General features: G+C 46.9%; 1 protein-coding gene across 2 annotated transcripts in view; it reads left to right on the forward strand.

Annotated features, from left to right (window-relative positions):
* The window catches only part of Arfgef2 (ADP ribosylation factor guanine nucleotide exchange factor 2), an 87729-nt gene that overhangs the window by 40712 nt on the left and 19217 nt on the right, over positions 1–27800 (forward strand). For both annotated transcript variants that reach the window (XM_029535971.1, XM_021193209.2), the window contains 22 exons: positions 83–222; positions 1766–1874; positions 3195–3378; positions 5858–5969; positions 6433–6638; positions 6980–7064; positions 7183–7354; positions 8257–8408; positions 10026–10154; positions 11154–11312; positions 12124–12271; positions 13339–13438; positions 13573–13613; positions 13719–13888; positions 15476–15627; positions 16904–17076; positions 17917–18077; positions 19658–19788; positions 19993–20122; positions 23168–23303; positions 24980–25118; positions 25227–25281. In XM_029535971.1, coding sequence (XP_029391831.1) covers positions 83–222; positions 1766–1874; positions 3195–3378; positions 5858–5969; positions 6433–6638; positions 6980–7064; positions 7183–7354; positions 8257–8408; positions 10026–10154; positions 11154–11312; positions 12124–12271; positions 13339–13438; positions 13573–13613; positions 13719–13888; positions 15476–15627; positions 16904–17076; positions 17917–18077; positions 19658–19788; positions 19993–20122; positions 23168–23303; positions 24980–25118; positions 25227–25281 — 2984 coding nt within the window. The remainder of the gene's footprint in view (positions 1–82; positions 223–1765; positions 1875–3194; positions 3379–5857; positions 5970–6432; positions 6639–6979; positions 7065–7182; positions 7355–8256; positions 8409–10025; positions 10155–11153; positions 11313–12123; positions 12272–13338; positions 13439–13572; positions 13614–13718; positions 13889–15475; positions 15628–16903; positions 17077–17916; positions 18078–19657; positions 19789–19992; positions 20123–23167; positions 23304–24979; positions 25119–25226; positions 25282–27800) is intronic.

Genomic DNA, 27800 nt, shown 5'->3' on the forward strand with positions numbered 1-27800 from the left:
GGGGGGGGGGGGGAGAGGGAGAGGGGTAATCTAATCATTTGTCTTTGCCCAAGTTTCTAATATGTGTATGTTATTTTCCCAGATGCCCAGTGTGTTGTGGATATTTATGTCAACTACGACTGTGATCTAAATGCTGCTAACATTTTTGAGCGTCTAGTAAATGACTTATCCAAAATTGCTCAGGGAAGAAGTGGACATGAGCTGGGGATGACACCTCTACAGGTAAGACCACTGAAGCGCATGGTAGTCTTTAAAGGTCACTCACTTCAGTGACCATCATGGAAAGCCATCATGTGCTGTCACTAGGTCTGTGGCTATATTAGGGAACAAAAGACATAGACACAGCTTCTCTTGATGTGAAGGGAGGTGATGTGTTGCAGAAAGGACGTCGCCTGTGCTAGGGGATCGCCCCCACTAGCGTACCCTCGACAAGCAGTTCCCAGTCGCCGAGGGCCATGTGCAGAGTCTTGGCATCTGGGCTTCTCCCTGGAGGAAGGCCAGAGCTGTCCTTAGACCACAGGAGGATTTGTGCTGCCTGAAGCCTTGTGAGTCTAAATAGTGGCTTTGTAGGGTTTTGTTTTGTTTTTTTAGATCATTTAGAACTTATGCTCATTTTTTTTTAAATATAAGGAGTTTTATTTATGTGACAGGCGGCACCAGCCTGTCATCCAGTTCTCAGGATGGAGGAGGTCCATGACTTCCAAGCAGGCCTGGCCTATATATTGACACCCTATTTAAGAAAGATTAGTGTTCTCATTTATCTGTAGTATCCCTTAAAATGAAATACACTTATTGGTCTTTAGGATATATGTCCTGACCTGAATCATTCATGTGCCAAATAAGTGATTTTTTTTTCTAAATCAAAGGTAAGAATTTGTTATTTAAAATATTTTAAATATTTAAATGATCCTATTTTGCTTACCTGCTGGTATTTTATCCCACAAGTAGTGAATGGCGAGATCTTTCTTTCCTTCTTTCCCTTTTTCCCTGTCCGCTGTTCTCCTGCATCACACTCTGCCTATTCTTTGAGGCGGGGCCTCTCCCTGTACCTGGGGCTCTCATTTTCTGGGCTAGGCAGGAAGCCAGCATATCCATCAAGCCTCTTGTCTTGCCCTCATGAAGCCAGGGTTACAGGCATGAGCTGGATGCCCCGCTTGTTAATGGTGCTGAGGTCCAAATCTGGTTCTCATGATTGCACAGCAAATAATTTTAATTACTAGGGCATCTTGCCAGCCCTAAACTCTTGAAAATTCAGTTAATGGGGTGGGAGAGATGGCTGTTGGTGAAGTGCTTGCCCTGCAAGCATGAAGACCTGCGATTGACCTCAGAGCTCATACAAAGCTGAGTGTGATGCTAGGCAGGTAGAGCCCCTGCGTGCTGGGGAGGTGGAGGCAGGCAGATCCCTCAAGTTTGCTGACCAGCTAGTGCACCCTAACTAGTGAGCCCCAGGCCAAGGAGAGACTCAAAGAAAGTGAATGGCAGTTTTGAAAATGGTACTCAGATTGTCCTCTGGCATCCACAGATGTGCACACAGGGATATAGGAAGTCACTCAGGTGTCACACTGGACTTACAGTGACTCACACCATTAGGGATATCTAGGCTTTTTGATGTTCCGCTAACACGTGCAGGCATAACAGCTCCCTGGATTTGTCTGTAGTACTGGATGTTAGTGATTTCCTGGAAGCTTCACACGACGGCTCAGGAGCCCCGGCATGCCCGTGGTTATGTGTGTAAAGGTCTGTGCTTTTCATTGTGGACTCCTAGGAGCTCAGCCTGAGGAAGAAAGGCCTGGAGTGTCTGGTGTCTATTCTCAAGTGCATGGTGGAGTGGAGCAAGGACCTGTATGTGAATCCCAACCACCAGGCTACCCTGGGTGAGTGAGCTGTGCCAGGCAGCTGCGTTCCCTAAATGCCTGCCATTACTGTAAAGCTTGAGCCTTTCAATGCATGTGGAATGTTGGGGAGTTTAGTCTATCTTCCCTTAGCTGTGATACGGTTCTCTGACTAAAGCCCATGAGGGAGAAAGGTGGGGGTGGGTTGTTGTTTTGTTTTTCAAGACAGGGTCTCTCTGTGTAGCCTTGAGAGAGCTCACCTACCTCTGCCTCCCGAGAGCTGGGATTAAAGGCGTGTGCCACCACTGCCTGGCTAAGTTGTTTTATTTTTTGTAGTATTAAAGAGTGAACCTAGAACCTCATGTATGCTAGTAAAGTGACTTACCACTGAGCTGCTTAGCCCAAGAATTTAGTTTATTTCATTATGATTATTATTATTATTTTATGTATTTGGGTGTTTTGCTCACTTTGGAGGCCAGAGAAGGTGGTCAGATTCTCTGAAACTGGAGTTACAGAAAGTTAGGGGCCACCATGTGAGTACTGGGAACTGAACCCAGGTCCTCTGCAAGAGCATCTAGTGCTCTAACCACTGAACCATCTCTCCAGCCCTCATTTATTCATTTTCATTTTTAAGGATTTATTTTTGTTCTCTGTGTATCTGTATGTCATGTGTATGTGGGTGTCATACGAGGCCAGATCCCTTGAATTGGAGTAAGTTGCTTGATAAAGAACTCAAACCTGGACCGCTGGAAGTACAGTGACTGACTGCTCTTAACTGCTGAGCCAGACTTAAAAAAAAAAAATCTGTCTATCTGTGTATGAGTATATGCACTTAAGTGTAGGTTCCCATGGCAGACAGAAGAGGGTTTTGGAACCTGAAGTTAGAGTTTCATGAAAGAAGATGTTGCAGGCCTCCCCTTCTGTGCCATGATCTGGCCCTGCCTGGACTTCTGTTTCTGATCTCATTCCTGCCACCCCCTGAGTCGGTTCTGGTTCGGAATTTGGCTGAGTCTTCCTGTTCTCATCCTCTCGTTTGTCCATGCTTGCGCAAATGCCACACTCTGAGCTATGTAGAGTGCTGGGAGTTTGGATTTTGGTAAAGCAAGTCCTTCTGCTTGTTTTAAATGCCTTGTTTTTACATTTTCTTTACTTGTGAATTTTAGAATTAGTTTGAGTTCTGTGTAAAATAAATTTCTGCGTTAAGCTGAGAAATGTATTTAAATGACAGTCTTGGCACCTGTGCCCCTTTGGGTGCAAGGCTGCTGCTGTTAGATGTGAAGAAGGGGCACCCAAGCCAGAGCCTGCTCAGCCACATCTGTTCCATCTGCTTAGTTGGTTTTGTTTGCTTTTATGTCACTGCAGGTCAGGAGAGGCTCCCAGATCAGGAAATGGGGGACGGAAAAGGCCTTGACATGGCAAGACGGTGCAGCGTGACATCCGTGGAGTCCACAGTGTCCTCGGGGACCCAGACAGCCATTCAGGATGACCCAGAGCAGTTTGAGGTCATCAAACAACAGAAGGAAATCATTGAGCATGGCATTGAGCTGTGAGTGTGGCTGCTGTGCCGGGCCATCTCTCCATCTCTCAGGGCTGATGGCAAAGCTACGTCTTCTCTAGCACCGGGAGGCTGACTCTAGGTCAAGGACCTCTGCAGGGGCCCTGCTGTCCCCTAGTCAGGGAAGAGCATGGCAGTGCTTGAGAGGAGGGATGCTCTGGATGGAGAAGCCTTTGTATAACTCAGCAGGCCTTGATTTCCTGTTCTGATACAAAAACACTTTAGAAAACAGCCAGGCTTAGTGGTTTAGGCTTGTAATCCTAGCCTTTAGGAGGCTGAGACAGGAGGATGGCCTTGAGTTCAAAGCTAGATTGGGCTACATTGTGAACTCTGAGAAACCACCAAAAAAATAAAATGGGCTGGAGAGATGGCTCATTGGTGAAGAGTACCTACTGCTCTTCCAGAGGTCCTCTCCTTAGGCAGTACTCAGCAGACCACCTGTAACTCTCATCCCAGAGGGTCTGATGCCCTCTTCTGGCCTCTGAGGGTTACTACATGCATGTGTGTTGCAGATACACATGTAGCAGAACACCTATACACATAAAATAACAATGAATAAAATCTCAAAGTGCAGACAAAACAAGCAGAAAGTGTGTTCCTACTGCCTGGAACATGTCTGTGCCCTGAACGGAAGTCAGTGCTCACCCTGTTTGTTTTCCGCTGTGTAGGTTTTTCTCAGCCACTTGTAATTTGTAGCCCTCACCATACTTGGACATACATGCTTGAGACGTAAGCGTTCTGCACATCACAAGACATCACTGTGGTGATTGCTTGGCCTTTGCCTCTCCCTAGTGTTTCATGTGCCTCAGTACTTCACTTCTGTGCTGTTTATGTTTGAGGAAGGAGCAGGCACCCGAGCAGTTGAAGCGAAGCACTCAGGCTTTGAGAGAAGTGCTGAGCTGTGTTCCTGGCTCACCATCCCTGGGGCATTGGGTTCCCTGAGTTCACTTTGAAGAGCACAGTGAGTGAGTGATGGTCGAGCCTGACAACAGGAACTGAGCCTCACCGCTCCCCTGCCCAAAGTCGCTGTGGGCTTCCTGTTCTTTGCTGTGAGCTGGCCTCCTTCCCTCGCTTATCCCTGACAGTACTGGCCCACTGTCCTATTTTCAGTTCCCTGGTCACCATGGCAAAGAGCTCTCTTCTTTCAGTGCTCTCTGTTCATTTTAATCCCTCAGCCATGGCACACTAGTCTTCCTCAAGAGGCTTCTAAAGCCACTCTGGCTACACAAGTCTCATTTTCCTGTCCTTACCCATTTGTGTCTTCATGGTCCTGGCCCTCCTGTGTATCTCCCTCCCATGCAGGAGCTAGCGAATGTTGAGCTTACCCATTAGTTAGGTCTGCCTCTCTTTACTAGAAACCTAAACTGTAGATATAACAAAGGATGGAGATGCCAGCGTGGTCATTTGAGGCTAATAAGATGGCTCCTGGTCATCTGTGGTCCATCTGTCATTTCAGATGACTGTGGCAGTGTCGTCAGCCATCACACATGCTAGAGGAACGTGGGGAGCAGAAAGACCACCTCTGTCTGACTCACAGGTCCCCTTTACTTGGGGTTGGAGACATGGCTCAGTGGTTAAGAGCATTGGCAGCTCTTCCAGAGAATCTGAGTTCAATTCCTAGCACCCACACGGTGTCTCCCGGCTCCCTGTAACTCCACTTCCTAGGGATCTAACAGACACATATGCAAGCAGAACACTAATGCACATAAAATAAAAACAAATTAAGGAAAAGAAATCCCCTTACTTGCTGCTGTCTCACCTGTGGTTTGAACTTTGTCTTACCACGGTCCTGTATCCCAGGTGGCTCTGTGCCCCGCTCACTTCCCAGAGTTCCATTACTGTTAAACGTGGGGACAATGGGCATGGGTGACAGGCAACTAAGTCTGCAGTTGCAGGGCCAGAAATTAAGAGCTGCCAAGGTCGGGGGTGCACTGTGGTCTCAGAACATGGCAGACTTCGGCAGGAGGATTTCCTTGGGTCCAAGGCTAGCCTGGGTGGTGTACTAAGGACCATGTCTCAGCAAAATATACGGCTAAGTGTAGTGGTACACGCCTTTATCCAAGCACCCCAGAGCAGAGGCAGGTAGATTTTTGTGAATTTGAAGCCAACCTAGGCTGCAAAGTGAGACCCCGTCTCAAAAAAACCTGAACCAAAGCCAGACCAGGGCTGGTGAGATGGCTCAGTGGGTAATGGTGCTGCTGCCAGCCTTGGTGATTAAAGGTCCTGGAGAATCAGATCTTGGAGCTGACCTCTAATCTCCATACTCAATCACATGTGCACACATGTACATAAATAATGAATACGTGGGGGAACTTGATGGTAGAATTTGAGGAAGCCATGAACACTTGACTTACCGAAGGCTCATGTGATGGCTTCTTCAAGGTGCTCTATGGCCGCTTTCCCCAGGTGCTACTTTTCTCTCTGCTCCAGGTTTTTAAGTAAACTACTGTGTTCTGTCTCCTTATTATAGCTTCAATAAGAAGCCCAAGCGAGGAATCCAGTTTCTCCAAGAGCAAGGCATGCTGGGAGCAGCTGTAGAAGATATTGCCCAATTTCTGCACCAGGAGGAGCGGCTGGATTCTGTAAGTCAGGGTGTGGTATGGCATGTTGCCCTGTGGGCTGATGTTGCATTTCACTGGCTTACTCCTCCAGCTTGCCTGGCCCTGAGTGCAGACTGCTCTGCACCCTGACCCCTGCAGCCTTGCTCTCCCTTGAGGAGAACACGCTCAGCTTTGAGGGACAGTGTCAGAGTCCAAGGTGGTCAAGGGACTACTAGAAGCTGCTCTCTGGCTGAGTGTGTCTATTGCCCCTCCATCTGTCGGCCTCGTTTTTTCCTTCTCTTTCCCTCTCTGACAGGCTGTCCTGCATATGGAAGCCATGCTTCTAGGCAGTCAGCCACTGTAGACACTTGGGGCCTTTATCTTTCACTCACTGCCAACCTCATCCACCATCAGTGGTATTTGCTGCCAACCTCATCCCCCATCAGTGGTGTTTGCTGCAGACCACATTTGGCAGTTTCTAAATGTGAGTGCGTTTGTGTTTCAGACCCAGGTTGGCGAGTTTCTGGGAGATAGCACGAGGTTTAACAAGGAGGTGATGTATGCCTATGTGGACCAACTGGATTTCTGTGAAAAAGAGTTCGTCTCAGCCTTGAGGACATTCCTGGAGGGCTTCCGCCTGCCTGGGGAAGCACAGAAGATTGACCGGTTAATGGAGAAGTTTGCTGCACGATACATAGAATGTAACCAAGGGTGAGCACTGTGGCAGCTGCTGTCCTTTTGTGGCACTTAATCTCTGCTTGAGGTTTGAGTTTAGTCCTTGCCATTCTCTGAGACACTAAAGTGTCTGTTCACTGTGTGCCAGGCTCTGCTAAGCTGTATCCCACATAAGACTTTGCAGCAAACTCATTTGTGTCCCTGTAATACAGACAAGGAGGTTGGGGACAGATAATTCTTGTTCAGGAGACTCTTCCCTGGCTCTGCATCATACCGTTCAGCAGGCCTGCTCTCGGTGGCCTGTGTCCCCTCTAGTGCCATTTCCACTGGTGCCACACTGTGTGGCTGTGTCTCTTACCTGAGTTCTTCCCTTCCAGGCAAACCCTGTTTGCTAGTGCGGACACTGCATATGTTCTAGCATACTCCATCATCATGCTGACCACAGACCTGCACAGCCCGCAGGTAAAACACCCCGTGGTTTGTATATCACGGCTGCACACATGGCTGAATTTGTTGGGGCATTTCAGTGTTTTAAAAATGTGTTTCTTTTTCTTTTTTCTTTTCTTTTTTTCAATTTCAGGTAAAGAATAAGATGACAAAAGAGCAGTATATTAAAATGAACCGGGGCATCAACGACAGTAAAGATCTGCCCGAGGAATATCTGTCCAGCATCTATGACGAGATAGAGGGCAAGAAGATAGCGATGAAGGAGACAAAGGAGCACACAATTGCGACCAAATCCACCAAGCAGAGTAAGGCCTGCCTGCCTGCCTGCCTGCCGTGTACCTGCCTGCCGTGTACCTGCCTGCCGCGTGCCTGCCCATCGTTAAAATAAAATGACATCATTTTCCCTTCCCTTCCTCCTTACATCCCCTCCAGTGCCTCCCCCTCACTCCCTCTCAGATTTGTGGCCTCTTTTTCTTTAAATTGTTATTGTTACATAGACACACAGATAAAAACACACAGCTGTATAAGCACACCTGCTGAGGCCATTCAGTGTTGCTTGTAAGTACATGATTTCAGAGCTGACCCCGCATCCCTGGGGAGACCAGTTCTCTCCAGAGCAGGTCTCAGTTTCTTGTAGGTCTTTGTATGGGGGGCCAGCTCACCTCTGCCTTTTGGGTACACGAGAAAGTATAATTAAGTATGCTGTTGGTGATAAATTTAATTTGCATGTCTAGATAACTGAATAGTAATATGATTAAATTAACTATTATGATTATATGGTTCCTTTATAAGTAGTTGTTGCTAGATTTGTAATTAAGAACAAGAAAGGATTTAAAATATGTAATCTACTAGCTAAACTGTCCTTCCCAGAATTGTCCTTCCCCAGACTTTAACTCAGGATGATTGTGTCGGTTGTGGCTAGGACTCTCAGGGAGCCCCTGTGATGCTGTCAGTCTCTGAAAAGCTCATACGCAGTGCCTTAGAGTGTTGCTTACAAGCCCCCACCCCTACTCCCATCTCCACCCCCCTCACCCTGGGTAAGGAAGCCCTCCTAGCCCTTCCTCCTCCTCCTCCTCCTCCTCATCTGTAAAATGGTAATATTTGTCACAAGTTCACCAAGATAACTGAGGAATCTGTGAGTTAACTAGGCTTTTGAGGCAGTTCCTGTCCTAGGCAAACACTGTGTTTGTGTCTTGTTTCCTTCCAGGTGTAGCTAGTGAAAAGCAGAGGCGGCTGCTGTACAATGTGGAGATGGAGCAGATGGCTAAAACAGCCAAAGCTCTGATGGAGGCCGTGAGCCACGCCAAAGCCCCGTTTACCAGTGCCACACACTTGGACCATGTCCGGCCGATGTTCAAAGTGAGTGTCCTAGGGAGGGAGTTAGCGTGTCGTCCAGCCAAGTTCTGCAGGCGGCCTGCTGTAAAGTGCAAGAGAACAGAGAGGAAAGACCTGGGTCTGACTTCTGTAGGTGCCAGCTCAGTCATGGCCTCTGCAGTCTGGATGTCTGAGATTGAATCTTGGCTTGCTGCTGTGTGGCCATGTGACCTTGGTCGGGTCTGTTCATGTTCTGTCAGTGGGGATGAGGACAGAGTCGCTTTGATGGTTTGGTGGGATGCAATAACACTCTGAGAGGGCCGTTTTGTTTATAGAATGACTTGTTGTGGGTGTGCACAGCATGGGGGTGAGGAGGCAGCCGATAGGAATGAGCGCTCTTCCTTTACCCTGTGGGTCCCAGGGTTGATATCAGTCCTCGGGCTTGGAAGAAATGCCCTTTCTCACTGGTCCTTCTCCCAGCCCTGCAGGCCAGCTTTAGGGTGACATCTCACCCTACTGGCTTCAAGGTGAGATGAAGTGCAAGAAAAGACATACACACACGTAAATAAGTAATGTAACTTTTAAGACAGGGTATGTGTGTTTGCGTCTGCCCCAGCCTGCCTGTGGAGGTCAGAGCACAATATGCTGGAGTCCGTTCTTCTTCCACCATGGGAACTCCCTGCACTGGATTTGTGTTGTCTGGCATGCATGGCAGAAATGTGTTTACCACTGAGCTATTCTCCAACATCCTTTTCCTCTGTTTTTATTTCCTTTTATTTTTTTGAGACAGAGCCTCACTATGTGTCCTTGACTGGCCTGGGACTGTTATGTAGGCCAGGCTGGCCTGAGACTGTTACATAGACCAGGCTGGCCTGGGACTGTTTGTGGTTGTGACTCACAGAGAGCCACGTTGTTTTACTGATTAAAGGCAGCTCACTCACGTGCTTAGTCTGCTTGCCAGCTTCTGATTGTTTCTGGCTGTGTAGAGAACTGACTCTTATGGGACCGATGCAATGGCTCAGCACTTAAGTGCACTGGCTGCTCTTGCAGAGAAGGGCAGAGTCTGTTCCTAACAGCCATCTACAGCTCCTGATTCAGGGGAATATGATACTGTCTTCTACCTCAGTGGTCACTAGGCATTAACAGGACACAGACATACATATAAACAAAACACTTATGTACATGAAATAAATCTTAAAAACCAAAAAGCCAGGCAGTGGTGGTGCTCGCCTTTAATCCCAGCACTTGGGAGGCAGAGGCAGGCGGATTTCTGAGTTCGAAGCCAGCCTGGTCTACAGAGTAAGTTCCAGGACAGCAGGGCTACACAAAGAAACCTGTCTCAAAAAACCAAAAACCAAAAACCAAAACAAACCAAAACAAACCTGATCTCAATCTCTAAATACGCCCAGCAGAGAAAGAGACCATCTTTGAGATACTAGTAAGGTGTGCTATAGATGCAAATGTTAACTGCCCATTTAGTAAATAGTACATCTATAGTGACCATAGCGTATAAGAACTGTTTCATATTGTGAATGGAGTAGATGGAAGTCAGGCTGCAGTGGACTTGGCATCTTGGCCGTTCCTGTAATGGACACGGTGTACTCTGAGTGCTCTTTGCCATGCTGAAATTCTGGGTGTTACTGAAACTTGCTTCCTCCGCAGCTGGTGTGGACACCACTGCTGGCAGCCTATAGCATTGGCCTGCAGAACTGTGACGACACAGAGGTGGCCTCCCTGTGTTTGGAAGGCATCAGGTGTGCAGTCCGCATTGCTTGCATCTTTGGAATGCAGGTAGGTAGAAGTGAACGCGTGTGTCTTTATAGTATTAAAGCTTTAAAACTACCAGTAATTTCCAGTTGACCAATGTTTCAGCCAACCACTTATTCCCACTGAGAAACAACCCATGGCTTTGTGCTAACAGTGGCTCCGCTGGGGAGAATCCTGAGGGTCTAGATTAAAACTGACTAGCAATGACAGAAAAGCCTCTTTGTCTACCTGCTACATTGACTTGCCCCGATGCTTATGTGTCTGGCTGAGGCCATAGCTCCCTCCAAAAGTGTGTGGTGTGGTCAGCTGGCTGAAGCCCTCTGTTTCATCTCAGCATTTCCACAGTGGCTGCTGCTTTGTGTAACTCATTGTTTCTATGAGATCTCTGGCTCTCACCCTGCTCTGGGAAAGGAGATGGTTGAATGCAGCATTGATGTTTCTATAAACCTTGTTTGAATCCTTGTTTGAAATGTTAAACAAATCAATGCAGTCTTTGAGCTGTTTTGCAGTGACAAGGTTGGTCCTTCCTACTCCTTGCTTCTAGATCAGTGAGACTCTGCCCATTAGTTTGTTCAGAAAACTTCAGTCTTCTGTCCCCATCCATCTTTCTTTTGATGGTTCTGAAGGTTCTGAAGCCAGGATCTCAAAGTCCACTCTGGTACTTCTCTAGCCTGATGGTGTTGGCCCTATAAACTCAAAGTTTATACCTCCCTTACAGGACTGCTGTAAATGTTAGCACTTATTCCATAGTCTTGCCATCCAGCAGAGACATTGGAACACAGGAGAGATAGACAGTGTAAGGTTGAGGTCACTGCAGAGGGCTAGTTCTCAAGTGTAGTTGTGCACAGCGAGCCTCAGGTGGTCCAGTGGTGGAAGCATGCCCGCATGGGGTGGCTGGACCCTGGAGCACCAAAAGCCTACTGTGCACATTTGGAAATAGCAGAGAAGCTCGGTGCACCAGCCCACCAGATGAGTGGCCACATTGTGGGTGGAGTCACAGCGCTCCTTGGGCTTCTCTTTCAGCTGGAACGAGATGCCTATGTTCAGGCCCTTGCTCGCTTTTCCCTGCTGACAGCCAGCTCCAGCATCACAGAAATGAAGCAGAAAAACATCGACACCATAAAGACACTCATCACTGTGGCTCACACCGATGGCAACTACCTTGGCAACTCCTGGCATGAGGTATGCATCTCTGCCTTTTTTCAAGATGGCTCTAGGCATCTGACTCCTTTCTCTCTACTCCTATGCTTGGTAAAGTGAAGCCTTCCTTTACCTCATGAATCTGCAATCTGCCCATGAAGACAGAGTTCTTCTACACTGATGCCCTTTCTACACTGATGGCAGAGAACAGATCAGTGAACACATGGCCCAGTAACAGATAGCAATGAGCACAACTTGGAGTAGTGTTGGGAGAGTGCTCATGAGGGGTTTAAGAAAGTCATCTTGGTAAGAGGCACACATCTGGTCGCAGCTGAAGGAGTGAGCGGGGAAGTAGCATTCCAGACATAAAGAACAGAAACGCACGGACCCCAGGCCAGAGAGAAAGAGACAGCAAGGGGAAGGAAGTTCGGAGGCCAGGAAGGCTGTGTGTGCACCGTCTGAGGAAGAGAGCTGGGGAGCAGGAACCAGTCTGAGCGCATGGAAAATCGAGCCCTGCTCCAATCGGTGTCTTTCTTGATCAAATATACGTGTAGTTTTGTATGTGCAGAACCCAGCTTACCAGTTCTCCTATTTATTGTTCATGTTTGTTTGCAACAGGTTTCTCTGTGTAGCCCTAGCTATCCTGGAACTCTGTAGACCAAGCTGTCCTCAAACTCAGAGATTCATCTACCTTCCTCTGCCTCCTGAGTGCTGGGATTAAAGGCATGTGCCACCACTGCCTGGATCAAGTTTTATTCTTAGTGTAAAATCTGCATGTTCCTGAAAACAGTGACTGACAGAAGATTGCAGCATCCTTTCTGTCACTCCACGTCTTATGCCTTCTCTCTCGTAGATCTTGAAGTGCATCAGCCAGCTGGAACTTGCTCAACTGATAGGAACTGGGGTGAAGACTCGCTACCTCTCTGGCTCTGGGCGGGAACGAGAAGGTAGCCTGAAGGGCCACAGTCTGGCAGGAGAAGAATTCATGGGTCTTGGCCTCGGTAAGATACCAGCCCCAGCTGGCCAGCACAGAATCACAAGTTAACAGTGATAAGGCTCTTCTTGTCACACCAGGACTGTCCTGTGCTGCATCCTCTTCCTTCTTGTGCAGCTGATAGCATGTCTGTCAGTCCCATGGGCATGCTGCTTCAGCTGTCTGTTTTCCCAATGTGAGCATGGTGGGTCCTGTTCCTTTTCCACACGGGGCCATGCTGAGTGAGGCCCCTTGCAGTAGGGGCTTCACTGTCCTGCCTGTGTCTCTCTGGAAAGGTTGGATCGTCTCCACATTTCATCTGTAGTCTCAGAGTAAATAGTTGTTCCCACCTCTGCTGTGAGTCAATATGGCAAGCAAGTGTGCCAGGCCACATTTTGAGGACCCAGTTTATATATCTGAGCTCATTTGAGCCTCAGAATGACCCAATGAGATGAGGACTGCTACCTGCCCATTGTATGAACTGAGGAAACTGAATCACAGGCAAAGTCACGTGACAGAGTCACATGCAGGGAGGTAGCCTAGGCTACTGGGTGCAAGTACAGTGAAGTTCAAGTTCTGGGGACACGGGCAGTGACAGCACCTGCTTCTGTGTACCCTGATGATGATGGCAGTGAAGTCCTGCCCAGCTCACCAGTGTCCAGCAGAGGAGCCTCTGTGTTCTTGGAGCCCTAGGCTACTCACTTGCTTCAGGTTTGTTTCCTAAGCATTGGGAGATGGCCTGCAGGCGAGAGAGTGTAGGAAGGCTCTGTGTTAGTCCCAGGGTGTCAGCTCGTTACTCTGGCCGCAGTGGACTGTGTCTGTTCTTAGTTCTGTTTCACTTGCTTCTGGGCTCTCATTCACAGCCACTTCCTATTGTTTGTGTGATTTGCTTTTTTGAGGTAAAGTTTCCCATAGCCCAAGTTGGCCTCAGACTTACTATGTTGTAGCAGAGGCTGGCCTTGAACTTCTGATCCTTATGCCTCTGCCTCCTGAGTGTTGGGAATATAAGTGTGCACCACTGTGCTCAGCCTGGGTACTTTGTTCCAAGTACTCGATGTGCCTGGAGTCCTGCTGATTTTGTGTGTTATGTTTTAGGTAACTTGGTGAGTGGTGGTGTGGACAAAAGACAGATGGCCAGCTTCCAGGAGTCGGTTGGTGAAACGAGCTCACAGAGTGTGGTTGTCGCCGTTGACAGGTGATGACTGTGTTCTGCAGTGATGCTGCACTGACTGTGCCTGGCATCACTTGGTAGCCTCTGGGTGTGGCCACTGTTAATGTCTCTTCTTTGCCTTTTCTGAGTACTTGAGAAATTTCAATTTTCCCCCCTAGAATTTTTACTGGCTCTACCAGACTGGATGGAAATGCAATAGGTATGTATCTTGACTTTTGTGCCAACAATGTATGCCTCCCTCCCATTGTACTTCTGTGACTGTCTCTAGCTGAGCTTCCCATGTGTCCCTGTCTCTCTCCTGTAGTTGACTTTGTCCGTTGGCTATGTGCTGTGTCCATGGATGAGCTGGCTTCTCCCCACCACCCTCGAATGTTCAGCCTGCAGAAGATTGTGGAGATATCATACTACAACATGAACCGGATCCGGCTGCAGTGGTCTCGGATATGGCATGTCATTGGAGATCACTTCAATAAGGTGATGGCCAGCATCTAAAGACCACGTTAGCACCTGCTCTCTTTCAGCAGGTGCTAAGTTCTAAAAGGATGTAATGGGAAGAGTTGGCCCCATTTCAGGGGGTTGTCATCCATTCATTTTTCCCTGTGAAATCATGGACAATTTGATAGGAACAATGTTGTGCTTATATTTGGATAGGAGTCAAGTAGAATGAATTAAAAAGTCCAGTGGTGGGCTAGAGAGATGGCTAAATGGTTAATTAAGAGCATTGACTGCTCTTCCAGAGATCCTGAGTTCAATTCCTAGCAACCACATGGTGGTTCACAGCCATCTGTAATAGGATCTGATGCCCTCTTCTGGTGTGCCTGAAAAGAATGACAGTGTACTCACATATATAAAATAAATAAAAATAAAATAAATACTATACTAACCCATATCCGTGGCTGGGACTATAGCTTAGTTAATAGAGTTGCCTACCATTCACAAAGTCCTGAGTTCAGTCCCCAGCACAGACATGGTGGTGTATGCCTGTAAACAGCCATGGAACCGACAGTCATCAGTGGCTGTGGGGAAGATTCTAGGCCAGCCTGGATACACGACCCCTCCCTGCTTCTTCTTTTCATCTCTTTCTTTTTAAGGTCTTTGAGGCAGTTTCACTATGTATCTCCTCTGCCTGTCCGGGATCTCATTATGTAGATCAGGTAGACTTCAAACTCCCACAAGATCCTCCTGTCTTTCTCTCCCAAGTGTTGGGTTTAAGTGCACGCACCACCATGCACAGCCAACCTGCACAGATTATTGCTACTCTGTTTTAAATGTAGTGGCTGGACACCCTGCTGGCGCTTGGTGGCATGGGGAGCCCTATGGCCCCCTCCTATGTCCCATGGTGAAGCCACGCTCACACAGTTGAGCATCAGAATTCCTTACACACAGGCCCCCATTGCTACTCTTAAAACTGTCACTTGTTTGTAAGTCAGAGACAAGCTAGAAGACATCAGGACAGCCATTCTAAAACAGCTGCTGGTGTGGGCCAGCATGGCTTCACTTCTCTCCTCAAGGGTTCATTCTGTTCAGAGGGTGGAGCCAGGACTCAGTCTAGACTTCCTGCCTTCTTGCCTTGCAAGCACGAGCGCCTGCATTTGATCCTGAGAGCCCCGCTAGAGACTGGACTAGGCAGTGAGTGCAGTCTGTAACCCCAGGGAGTGGCAGAGCTCAGCTCCTTAGAGCTCACTGGCCAGCCGTTGTAACCCATCAGTGGGTTCAGGATTAGTGAGCAACTGTGGCTCAGACAGTAAGGTGGAAAACAGTAGAAGAACACACCCAACTTCAACATCTCCCCTCCACATGTACTGCATACAACCATTCACACGTGAATTGCATATACCACATACATACCCAAAATAACAAGTACCTAAAAGGAGAGAAAGAACAAGCACCTGCTGGCATGCGGTGCACACTTGGAATCCCAGCCCAGAAGGAGGCAGGGGGCTTGCCAGTCTCTCAGCCAGGAAGTAGCATCTTCTGCCTGTAGATGAGCCTCCCGCAGAGACTGCAGGGCTGCCTGCCTTTGTTGTTGTGCTGAACCTGCTTTACTTCCTGTTCCGCCAGGTCGGCTGCAATCCCAATGAAGATGTAGCCATCTTTGCTGTGGACTCTCTGCGGCAGCTCTCCATGAAGTTTCTGGAGAAGGGAGAATTAGCCAACTTCCGATTTCAAAAGGATTTTCTGAGGCCATTTGAACATATTATGAAGAAAAACAGGTAGTACATATTATTGTGAAGACCCTGGGTCTCATTCCCTGTCAGTGTCTAAAAGTCTCTCCCACCACTAACCATAGGATGAATTCTCTTCTGTCTTCTTGGTGGTAGTGTTGAACAAATGGATTAAAAACTCCTTTTATTGCCGGGCAGTGGTGGTATACACCTTTAATCCCAGCAGAGGCAGAGGCAGAGGCAGAGGCAGGAGAATTTCTGAGTTTGAGGTCAGCCTGGTCTACAGAGTTCCAGGACAGCCAGGGCTATACAGAGAAACCCTGCCCCCCCCCCAAAAAAAAAAAACCCATACAAACAAAAAAATCAAACAAACCAACCTCCTTTTATAAATATATAGTTCAAGGAATTGGGATTATTTTAGCCTCTGCATAGAATATCTGCAGTCCTAGTTCAATCCCTATCCCCCCCCCAGATATATGTACATATATGTGTGTGCATGTATAAATATGTATATACATACACATCTCCAAGAAATTTGAAAATTCCGTGTAGAAAACAACCAGGAATGTTGTTTTATGAGGTTTTGAGGTTGGCTGTATAGGAAGTCGGCCCTTCTTTGCTGCGGCCACATCTTTACTTTGTGGGCTTTCTCTCTGCCTTCTCCGAGTGACTGCCATGTGCTCAGTGAACACCAGCCTGTGCAGCCTGCCTTCCCACATGTGAGAGAGCAGAGTTTGCCCATGGCTGTGTGCCTTCTTAGCTTTGCAGGCGTGCATGTGCACCTGCTGTGAGTACTCGGGCGGTATGTGGCTAACCTTGCTGCAGGCATGCATGTGCACCTGCCGTGAGTACTCGGGCGGTATGTGGCTAACCTTGCTTCTTTGGCAGGGATTGAGCCATTTATCCTATCATCATGTACAATTAAATTTAAAATATTGTATCTCCAATCCTGTGTGTGTTTAGCATGAACATATACCTTGCCTCAAAGATTTGGTAGCATGGTGACTGACTGAAATGAGGGCAGGGCAGAAAAGCCGACAGAGTGGCTTCAGTCACAGGCAGTGTATTTTTGAGCAAGACGTCAGAGATAGCCCCAACTCTGGCTCCACAGCCCAGATCCTTATAAATCCAGGTTCCTCCATTCCACGATTCTGTCTCTTTCTCCTTAACCTTACGGTTGGTTGCATGGTGGTCACCCTGATTGCAGAGTGGGACAGGAAAGCTGAGCTAAGCCAGTATGCATTATGATGTGCTTTCAAACCTAGTTTTCTCATGTGCTGAAGGGGCAGAGCATCTCTACCTTCCCCTTCCCACCTCTTGCCAGGTCCCCGACCATCCGGGACATGGTGATCCGATGCATCGCTCAGATGGTGAGCTCCCAGGCAGCCAACATCCGCTCAGGCTGGAAGAACATCTTTGCCGTATTCCACCAGGCTGCCTCTGACCACGATGGGAACATTGTGGAGCTGGCCTTCCAAACCACAGGCCACATTGTCTGTAAGTGTCTCTGTCCCCTCCTGTGTCTAGCAGGCAACTCTTCTTAGTTGTCCATGTCCCTGTTGTGAGGCTTCCTCGCCCAGGCTCTGCGGTACGGGATAAAGAGCTGGGTTAATGATAAACATGCCGGGCAGAGGGAGAGCACTTGGTGTGTGTTCATCTTTACAGCAGTCTAGTGACTGAGATACAGTCAGTTCTCAATCATAGCGAGTCTCATGTCTGGAGCTGCCAGCTCACCACAAGGTAACCCTAACCCCACAGCTCTCCCTCTGCTTTTGAGAACACAGAAGTATGTAGAACAGCAGAAAACCCAAGTCTCCACGATGTGCTCTGAGCTGAGGTAGACCAAGGTGGCTCTCCCACCTCGGCATGCCGAGGTCCTATCTGCAGTCTGCCACATGCCATGGTTTTCATTTTTTCATGCTTTCTGTTGGTGATTGCACGAGGCTGAGTCCAGAGTATGTATTGATGTGTCCTGTATAGAAAGACAAGCTTGCTGCAGACAGGAGGTGCGGTGCTATTGACTGCTGGCTTAGTGCCTGTTACTCAAGGCATCAAGAACACGGACAAGGTCACTGGTTGATGAGGACAACAGACTCACAGGAAGCCTCTCTCTCCCCTGCGAGCAGATGTTTTAATATTCCATAGTTGAATTCGTGGATGTTGTAAATAGAACTACTAAGATTTTGTTTCCTCCATTTTATCAAAGAGGAAACTGAGGCACAAAGGAAGTATGTCAGCTGTGAGAAGCCTTGTCCAGCAGCTCTGGTGTGATTGGATTCATGAAGGCAGTTGTCCCGGTCCTCCATTTCCAAACCTTGCTGCCTCTTGTCTTCCCAGCAACCATCTTCCAGCACCACTTCCCTGCAGCCATCGACTCCTTCCAGGATGCTGTGAAGTGCTTGTCTGAGTTCGCCTGCAATGCAGCTTTCCCTGACACCAGCATGGAGGCCATCCGGCTCATCCGCTTCTGTGGGAAATATGTCTCAGAGAGGCCTCGGGTATGTCTCCCATCCTTGCTTCTTTGGGTGGGCCAGAAAGTCATGGGGTCAAAACTACAGAGAAAGCTCTTTCTACTGGTACTGGGTATGCCTGCCTCAAACTTAAGGCAATCCTCCTGCCTCAGTCTGCTGAGTGCTGGGATTCCAGGCAGTTACCATTACAGCTGGCAGTTGTTCATACTGAGCTGTTTTCTGCAGACTGTCCTCCTAAGAGCTAACAGTGTCCTAGCTGTCGCATTTAGGCAGAAAGGTCAAGAAGCTCGATGTTCCTTATGAAGGAGAGGAAACAGTCGGGCTTTGGTGATGTGGTGGAGAAGAGCATTTGCTGTCTTTCGGAGGACCTGAGTTTGGTCCCAGCATCACCCACATTCTATGGCTCTCAGCTGCCTGTAACTCCTGCTGCAGAGGATCAAACAGCTTCTGGTCTCTGCAAGCTCATACTCAGTGCACACTCCACAGACATAACATTAACCATAGGGACCAGGAATGGAGGTGCACACCCTTAATGTCAGCACTCAGAAGGCAGAGGCAGGGGGATCTCTGAGAGTTTGAGGTCAGCCTGGTCTAAAGAGTGAGTTCCAGGACAGCCAGAGTTATATAATGAGACCTTTTCTCAAAAACAAAAAAGAAAGTCTCCCTTTTAAGAAATGACATTTGCCACTGACACATTGAGAAGTCACAGTTCCAAATTGCATCTGTGGATTGGTCATAGAGCTTTGTGACAGAACTTTGCATGCAACAGAGCCCACTCTGAACCCCCCTCTCTAAGGAAGGAAAGGGAAGAAGATGTCTTCTGTTTGCTTCTAGAGGAGTTTGGGTTTTTCTTATATGTCTCATCTTTCCAGGTAATACCAGGGAACAATTAAGGGTTGGTTCCAAAGCATTGAAATGATGGGAACACAGGCATCCTAGCTGATGTGGTGGACCTTTGCACCGGGCTGTGGAAATCCTCCCCAGCCGGGCTACATAATGGACAACGACTTAAGCGTCAGGCAGCTTGTCAGTAAAATGGGCTACATAATGGACAACGACTTAAGCGTCAGGCAGCTTGTCAGTAAAATGGGCACATAGCAAGCACTTTGTAGCTAGTAGCAGCTGCTATTTAGTACTATGTTGCAGTGATTTCTGGAAACACATGTTTCTTTTTTCTTTTTAATTTATTTTATAATTATGAGTACACTGTAGCTATCTTCAGATACCCCAGAAGAGGGCATCAGTTCCCATTACAGAAGATTGTGAGCCACCATGTGGTTGCTGGGAATTGAACTCAGGACCTCTGGAAGAGCAGTCAGTGCTCTTAACCACTGAGCCATCTCTCCAGCCCATTAGCATGTTTCTTAATGTAACACTCACTCTCTGCCCCAGTGCTCTTGTGAGCTGCCCCACTCTGGTCTGTAGGTTCATGGGGATGACACCTTCAGTGGGCAGGGGAACGTCTCTCTCAGTCTCTGGGACTTCCCCTTCTAGACTGCTGAAGAGAGTTTAGGAAAAGATTGTCTGGAGCCTCAGTCTTTCTGTGGCTGCTTTTCTGATCCCTCCTGCTTGCTTATGCTACATCTGAAACATTATTTCCATTTCAGGTACTGCAAGAGTACACAAGCGATGACATGAATGTGGCTCCTGGTGACAGAGTCTGGGTCAGAGGCTGGTTTCCCATCCTGTTTGAGCTCTCCTGTATCATTAACAGATGCAAGTTAGATGTACGAACAAGGTAACTGGATCCCCAGGGCAGCTGGACATCAGTGTTACTAAAATGAGATGCTTCTTGCCCCACCCCCAGGCTCATACCTCCCCACCCCAGGTTCACACCTCCCCACCCCCAGGCTCGAACCTCCCCTCCCCCAACCCTTGCCTCCATCTCAGTTTGGCCTTTTCTTTCTCACCTTCTCCCTGCTCTTCTTTATTTTTCCTCCAGGGGACTCACGGTTATGTTTGAGATTATGAAGAGCTATGGCCACACCTTTGCAAAGCACTGGTGGCAGGACCTGTTCAGAATCGTGTTTCGAATTTTTGACAACATGAAACTCCCTGAGCAACAGTCAGAGGTGGGTGATGTCTACGGTGTGGCCTATGAGTGGATATCATGTCTACAGTGTGGCCTGTGAGTGGATATCATGTCTACAGTGTGGCCTGTGAGTGGATGTAATGGGCCCGTGGCCTGGCTGGCCTCCTTCTTGGGGTCGTCTTGCCAGATAACAGGGGTTTAACAACTTAATAACTATTTAAAATGCTTCTACAAGTCGACAGAAGCACTGTCCATCTTAGGCCAGTGTCAGCTAGTTCTGGGAGATCCCTTTGTGGGAAAAGGGAGAGGAAGTTCTTCATGGTTTGCACTCCTGGACCCGGATACTGCCTGCCAGCTCTGCAGGCTTGTGGCTGCTCTTCTTGTGTGTGCCTCACTCTGACCTGGTCTTGCAGGTCTCATAGTGGACCGAGAGCAACGGCAGAGATGCATGGATAAGGCAAGCACAGCCCATCTTCTTTTCTTTTCCTTTTTTTGTCTTTTTATGACAGAGTTTCTCTGTGTAGCTCTGTATGACCTAGAACTTAGTCATAAACCACACTGGCCTCAAAGTCATAGCTATCCACCTGCCTCTGCCTCCTAAGTGCTGAAATCACAAGTGTGTGCCATCACTACCTGACTGGCCCTTTATTTAAAGTATTATTTCAGGAACATCATTTACCCCTCACACCAGCATAAAAATAACATGCACTAGATAAAATATTCTGCATACAGAGTTCACACCTCTATCACATAGAAACTGAGGCTACCACTATGTTGTGTTTTCCTACTTAAACAGTTTATACAGTTGAGGTTCTAGTGTAGAAATTTGTCTTGTTCTTTAATGTTAGAGTAAATTTTTTCCTCATCATAAAATAGATAAATATTCATTTTAGAAAAGTTCCTGGCTAGCATGCAGGAAGCATGTGGTACACACATGTAATCCAGTGCCAGGTTTTGTTTCTGTAACCCCCAGCCCCCAGCATGGCTTTTTACACAGCTTCTGGGGATTGAACTCAGTCCTCATGCTTGCTGGGCAAGGATTTTCCCAGCTATACCACCTCGTCAGCTCTGAAGTGATCCTTCTTAAAATCCCTTATACTTGGGTTCTCATTTCTTTTTCTTTTTCTTTTTTTTTTTTTTAATATATTTATTTATTTTATGTAAGTACACTGTATCTATTTTCAGACACCCCCAGAAGAGGACATCAGATCTCTTTATGGATGGTTGTGAGCCACCATGTGGTTGCTGGGAATTGAACTCAGGACCTTTGGAAGAGCAGTCAGTGCTCTTAACCACTGAGCCATCTCTCCAGCCCGGATTCTCATTTCTTGAGGACAGAAAGCTGGGAGGCCTAACTTGTGCATTAATGTCCACACACCAAGCGTCTTGCATATCTGCAGGGCAGTGTGGGCGTTCCCATTTCCCCACACTACCCAGCCTTTGTTTTCATTTACCTCAGTGTTCTGCACCTGCAGAGGCGCTGGCTGGCTGCCACCACTGATCACCACGTCTTCCTATTAGGACCTGGCTTTTTGTCCTGTGTCATTGGCTTTTCCCAGTTGCTTCCTCTTCTGTTTGTTGAGGGGCTGGGTTTGGTTGGTTTTTCATTTGTGTTTGGTTTGAGACACAGTGTCACCCTCTAGCCTGTATGGACCTGAAGGTCACTTTGTGGTCTTACTTTTTCATTGGTATCTTTTCTTTTTATTTAGTTTTTTTGGGGGGATGGGGGGACATGGGGAGGGTGCTTTTGAGACAGGGTTGTTTGTTTTTTGTTTTTGTTTTTTCTGTGTAACAGCCCTGGCTGTTCTGGAACTCCATATGTAGATCAGGTTGGCCTCAAACTCTCAAAATTCTGCCTGCTTCTGCCTCACAGTGGTTTTCCCTCCTCTAACTGTTCCCACATTCTCCCTGCATACCTGACTTTGTTCTTTCTCTTTGTCTTAAAACACACACACACACGCACAGACACACACAGAAACACACGCACATACACACAGACACACACACAGACACAGAGACACACAGACACACACACACACACAGATACACACACACACACAGACACACACGCACATATACACACAGAGACACAGACACACAGACACGCCCACACACACGTACACACACAGACACGTAACTCCTATACCCTGTATCCCTCTGTTGAGATTGAGGAGATCTCCCTTTTCCAGGCAACTGTCCGTTGCAAATGGCTTCTTGGTCAGGGCTTGGACCCTGTTGGCCAGCACCTGTGCTGCTCTTTCTTTACGCTAAGTTACCAGGTCTTCAGTTTCTTTTCCTTCTGGCTTTTATTTTGAGAACCATGTTTAGTGACACTTTCCTTTTCTGTGATTGTGTAATCATTTTTATATTTCTCTGGTACTTTTATGCCATCATTTTTTTTGAAAGTGTGTGTGTGTGTGTGTGTGTGTGTGTGTGTGAGAGAGAGAGAGAGAGAGAGAGAGAGAGAGAGAGAGAGAGAGAGAGAGAGGCAGAGACAGAGACAGAGACAGAGAAAGAGAAAGAGAGAGCACGCATGCACACATAGGCCAGGATAAGGTGTTGAGTGACCTCCTCTTTTATATTCCACTATTACTTTGAGTCAAGATCTCTTGGTGAATGTGAGGCTCTCATTTTCTCCACGTGGCAAGCCCCAGTGCCATATTGCCGTCAGCCCTTCCCACACACACGGGGCAACTGGTGCCTGGGATGGTAAGAGTGTTCCAAGGCTGTGAGATCTGAACTCCAGCCCTCGTGGTTGCTCTCTCCTGCTGAGCCATCTCTAGCCCGTAAGCAGTTGTCTTTATTTTCCCATATTATTTTAAGGGACAGTTTAATATTTGTGAGTCCACAGTGCAGCCTGTCACACCATGCAGTTTTCAGAGTATGAATGTCATGGTGGTGGACGTTTTCTCACACACCTGACTGTTTCTGTATTATCTGACCGTGGAGCTAGTGGTTCTGAGTAAGCAGATGCAGTCAGTTTTGAGATGTTGATGCTTACTGTAAAAGACAGTCTGGCTTACAGAAGTAGCCATCTTACCCTAGCGATGATGGTTTTGAAGATTCACCTTTCTTTTTCTTTCAGAAATCAGAGTGGATGACGACCACTTGCAATCATGCACTATACGCTATTTGTGACGTATTCACCCAGTTCTACGAGGCTTTGAATGAAGTGCTTCTCTCTGATGTGTTTGCACAGCTGCAGTGGTGCGTGAAACAAGGTATTCATTAAGTGGGGGGAGGGAAGGACAGCGTTCCCTCTTACACAGTCTTTAGGAGGAATTTTCTGTCTATGAAAGTATACATGCTCTGCCAAGGGACACTGTGTACAATCCTATCCACCAGTCCCTTCCCAGGTTGGTTTATAAAGCACAGTTTAAAGGTGGATTTTGTTGTTTTTTTTTAAAAGGTGAGTTGCACGTTTGTGCTTTAAAGTTTGTTTGTTTTTTTTTAAATTCCCCTCCCTCCCTCCCTCTCTCCCTCTCTCCCTCTCTCCCTCCCTCCCTCCCTCCTCTCCTCCCAGCCTGTGTATGTCCATCCATGTGTCTATCCCTGTGTCCATGAGCCATTCCCTCAACTCACTTCTTTCAAGGTTTATGTGTTTGTAATTTTTTTGTAGTAAACTATTTTTGGGGGGTGGGGGTTTCGAGTTAGGATTTCTCTGTATAGCCCTGGCTGTCCTGGAACTCACTCTGTAGACCAGGCTGGCCTCGAACTCAGAAATCCATCTGCCTCTGCCTCTTGAGTGCTGGGATTAAAGGCGTGTGCCACCACACCTGGCTGTAAACTATTTTTTTAAAGTACTTTTGGAGTTACCATCACCAGCTACATCAATGGACATCTTTTTTGTGGTTATGTGTTCATGTTAGTGTATACCAGATAAAAAACATGTATCCCTCAGACCTGGATCCCATTTTGGCCTAGGGCAAAGTTAAATTCAGTTAAGATTTTTTTGAAAAGTGACTCCTTTTTTTCCTTCTTCTCTGTGTAGCCCTGGCTGTGCTGGAACTTGATTTGTAGACCAGACTGGCCTCAGAGTCACAGAGAGATCCGCCTGCCTTTGCATTCCAGGTGCTGGGGTCAAAGGTTTGTGCCACCACTGCCCTTCTGGCGAAAGTAACCACATTTTAAAGGAAGCAGCAAATAGTTGTAGTATTTTGAGAGCAAAAATTGGAAAGGTACTTAGTGATTAAATCAGAAACACTATTTTTTTTTTAAATTTTTTTTTAAAACAAACCAGAAACTTTATTGAATTCACCCTTCCCAAATTGGGCCAAAGGAGGAGGGTCCCTTTGGGGTGGGCTGATTTTTTTAAGATTTATTTATTTATGTTTATGAATACGCTGTAGCTGTCTTCAGACACAACCAGAAGAGGGCATTGGATCCCATTACAGATGGTTGTGAGCCACCATGTGGTTGCTGGAAATTGAGCTCAGAACCTCTAGAAGAGCAGTCAGTGCTCTTAACCACTGAGCCATCTCTCCAGCCCAGAAACACTAATTTACGCATCTTATGCCGTTTCCTGTATGTGAGCCAGTTAAAGTAACAAAACACTCCTCCCCCTCAGCAAAACTGACTAAATCATTGTACTTCTTAAAAAAATTTTTTTTATTTTTTAAATTATATGTGCATGGGTATTCTTCCTACATGTATGTCTGTGCACCATGTGTGTGCCGAATGTCTGTGAAGGCCAGAAGAGATTCCCCTGGGGTGGCATCCTTCAGCTCTAACAGCTGACTCTTCATAGCCTAGCTTCATTAAAGCTTGCAGGCCTCCAGCTACAATCCCCACCTCACAGTATCAGGTAGAGACCATGGACCTATCAGACCCAGATCCTGTTTGGTTGGTATCAAGACAATAGTTAAAGTTTAACAACAGATGCTGTTGAATTTTGCAGATAATGAGCAGTTGGCCCGATCAGGTACAAATTGCTTAGAGAACCTAGTGATATCCAACGGAGAGAAGTTCAGCCCTGCTGTCTGGGATGAAACCTGCAATTGCATGTTGGATATTTTCAAAACCACCATCCCACATGTGTAAGTGCGAAGGCGTGTGGGATGAGTCCGTGCCACCCGGGGCTATCTATCACCAGGCTTTCAGGTGCAGTGGACGCTGATCTCTGCTTTCTCTCTTGTTCCCTTAAGTCTGCTGACGTGGAGACCTGCGGGGATGGAGGAGGAGGTGTCAGATAGACATCTGGTAGGTTCGTTTATTCTCTTCTCATAGCTCAGTAAGGTTCATCAGCCTGGGCTGATGACAGGGCTCAGTGGGTAAAGGTGCTTGCCACCCAGCCAGTGACCTGAGTTTAGTTCCCTAGACCCACATGATGGAGAGAGGTATGTGCAAGCTGTCCTCGGACCCCCACAGGCACAAAGCCCCCTGCCCCGCCCTCAGACCCCTGCAGGCACAAAGCCCCTTCCCTGCCCTAGTAACATAAAATAAGCAAATAAAATGTAATTTAAAACAGTAGTCAACTGTGAGTTTCTGCCTGTAGTAAAACTCACTTCAGTCTGGGTTCATCCTGAAAGGCAGGGCTGAAAGGGAATAGATGGGCGAGAGAAACAGGGACCAGGACAAATTATTCTGATCAAGGCCCCAACATCTCCACCCTTAATATTTAATAAAAATTAGCTGGACTGGCACAAAATATATTTATGCTCTATTGTCCTGCCCAGGAACCGTGGTGGCTGGCGGCCGCACCTGACGCAGATTTTTCCGAACTGCCTTCATTAGTCCAGGGGTGGGACCAGGCAGCTTGAGGAGGAAGCCAGGTGCAAGGCCAGTCAAAATTTACATCCCACCACCAGGGGTTCTCCACTAAATCCTCAATTATGCTGATTCCTTTGGGCCCAGCAGAAAAGCCTGTTTTTGAGTGTTCTGCTAAAGCAATACCACAATCCCCCTATTTCCTAGGCCTTGGTAAATACTAGAATATGAACGTAACTTCCACAGGTATTTTACTCTAAGCTTTGCCCTGGGCTTGGCTCTGTTGGAGGCATTACTAACATGCGGATAGGATTCCTGTAATAGATGATTGGAAATGCCAGGACTCTAGGAGGCTGAGTCTCCTTTAAAGATTTATTTATTTATTATATGTAAGTACACTTTAGCTGTCCTCAGACACTCCAGAAGAGGGCGCCAGATCTTGTTGCGGATGGTTGTGAGCCACCATGTGGTTGCTGGGATTTGAACTCTAGACCTTTGGAAGAGCAGTCGGGTGCTCTTACCCACTGAGCCATCTCACCAGCCCGGCTGAGTCTCCTTGAGACTCTTTTTCTCACGACTCCTCCAGGTTTTTAGGCCTAATGTGAGTCACTACTAGAGTGGCGGTGGCATTTTCCCCCTTTATAATTTTAGTTTTTACCCGAAGTTCCAGAATGTAGCCAATTCATCAATGTTTTAAGTGTCCAAATGACCTTTGTTAAAATCTGAAATTTTTGCCTGTAACTGAACCAAGTCATGAGAGATATCAGAATCTCTCCAAACTCCCTGCAAATGAGCTTTAGTCTTTTCCCAATCAATGATTGTATTATAAGGTAATGGCGTGACACAAACATATTGGAAAGAAGCATGACATTTAGTAGCTAGCCTAACCTTAATATTTTTAACATCTTGCCCTAATGCCAGCACTACTTCTTAAGGGCATTGACCTTGGCCTCCAATTTTTTTATTATAAATATGCCAGTCATTGACTGTCAGGCCCTCATAGCACACCTAGTCCCGAAATCAGACCAAACCACAATATATACTAAATACGTTTCGATGCCGAAGGATTTCTGCCACTGCTCTATGTTGAAGATGAAGCTGAATACTGGCTGCACACCATTGTGGGTAGTTGACCTGCTTGAAACACAAAGCCAAAACAGTTGAACTGTAACAGGATGACAAACTTTCTTGGGAAAGGCCAGGTACTCTATTCAGTTGCAAATTAGCAACCATCAGGTTCAGACAATAGCTTCCAGGTGTGTGTGTGTGTGGGGGGGCTTGAGAATCACAGAACCGCCACTAGCGCCTTACAAGAGGAGGCAGGGCTAGATTTAACTCTGCTAGTTAATAAAGATTTTTAGCTATCTTCATTAGTATTGGAATTATTACTAGACCAGTCCAAATTGAATTTAGAGTAACTGGTCACAATGGAGGAAAGAGGAGAATCATTATAACTCCTCTTATGACTGATCTTTATAAGTCAGATTTCACAGTTTCTAATGTTTTTATTCCAAAAGTTAAAAGCTTGAAGCAAGGCCAATTTGGGACCAAGGCAGGCAAGCAAGGGAGGGTTAAAATCATAATCCCAAATCAGTTTTTTTGTACCCACTGTTAGGGCACTCAGCTAACTCACAGGTCAGCTTGGCATACAAACCTTTCTGGAAGTTGTCATACTTTGTAGCATTCTGTGGAGAAAACACAAGCTTTTTCTCTATGCCATAAAGGTAGCTGTTTAGGATCAAGCCATATGTCAATAAGTAGATCCTTTTTTGTTTTGCCTAGACATGAATATGTCTAGTTTGAGAATGCTATAAGGCATTTAGTAAGTTTGACATCCAAATTTTAAAATTTTAAAAATAAAAAATGAGATTTAAATAATGTATACAGGGATAATTCCTCCCTTTCTTTGTTAAAAAGATAAAGTTTTTTAAAGTTTTACAGTACCTTGTCTTGAGACTTATAAAAAGTCTCAGTGACCTGGGTACATTTGAAATACTTGACTGTTATAGCCA

The sequence above is a fragment of the Mus pahari genome, chromosome 3 (genome assembly GCF_900095145.1).
Source record: "Mus pahari chromosome 3, PAHARI_EIJ_v1.1, whole genome shotgun sequence".
In the NCBI taxonomy this organism is placed as follows: Eukaryota; Metazoa; Chordata; class Mammalia; order Rodentia; family Muridae; genus Mus; species Mus pahari.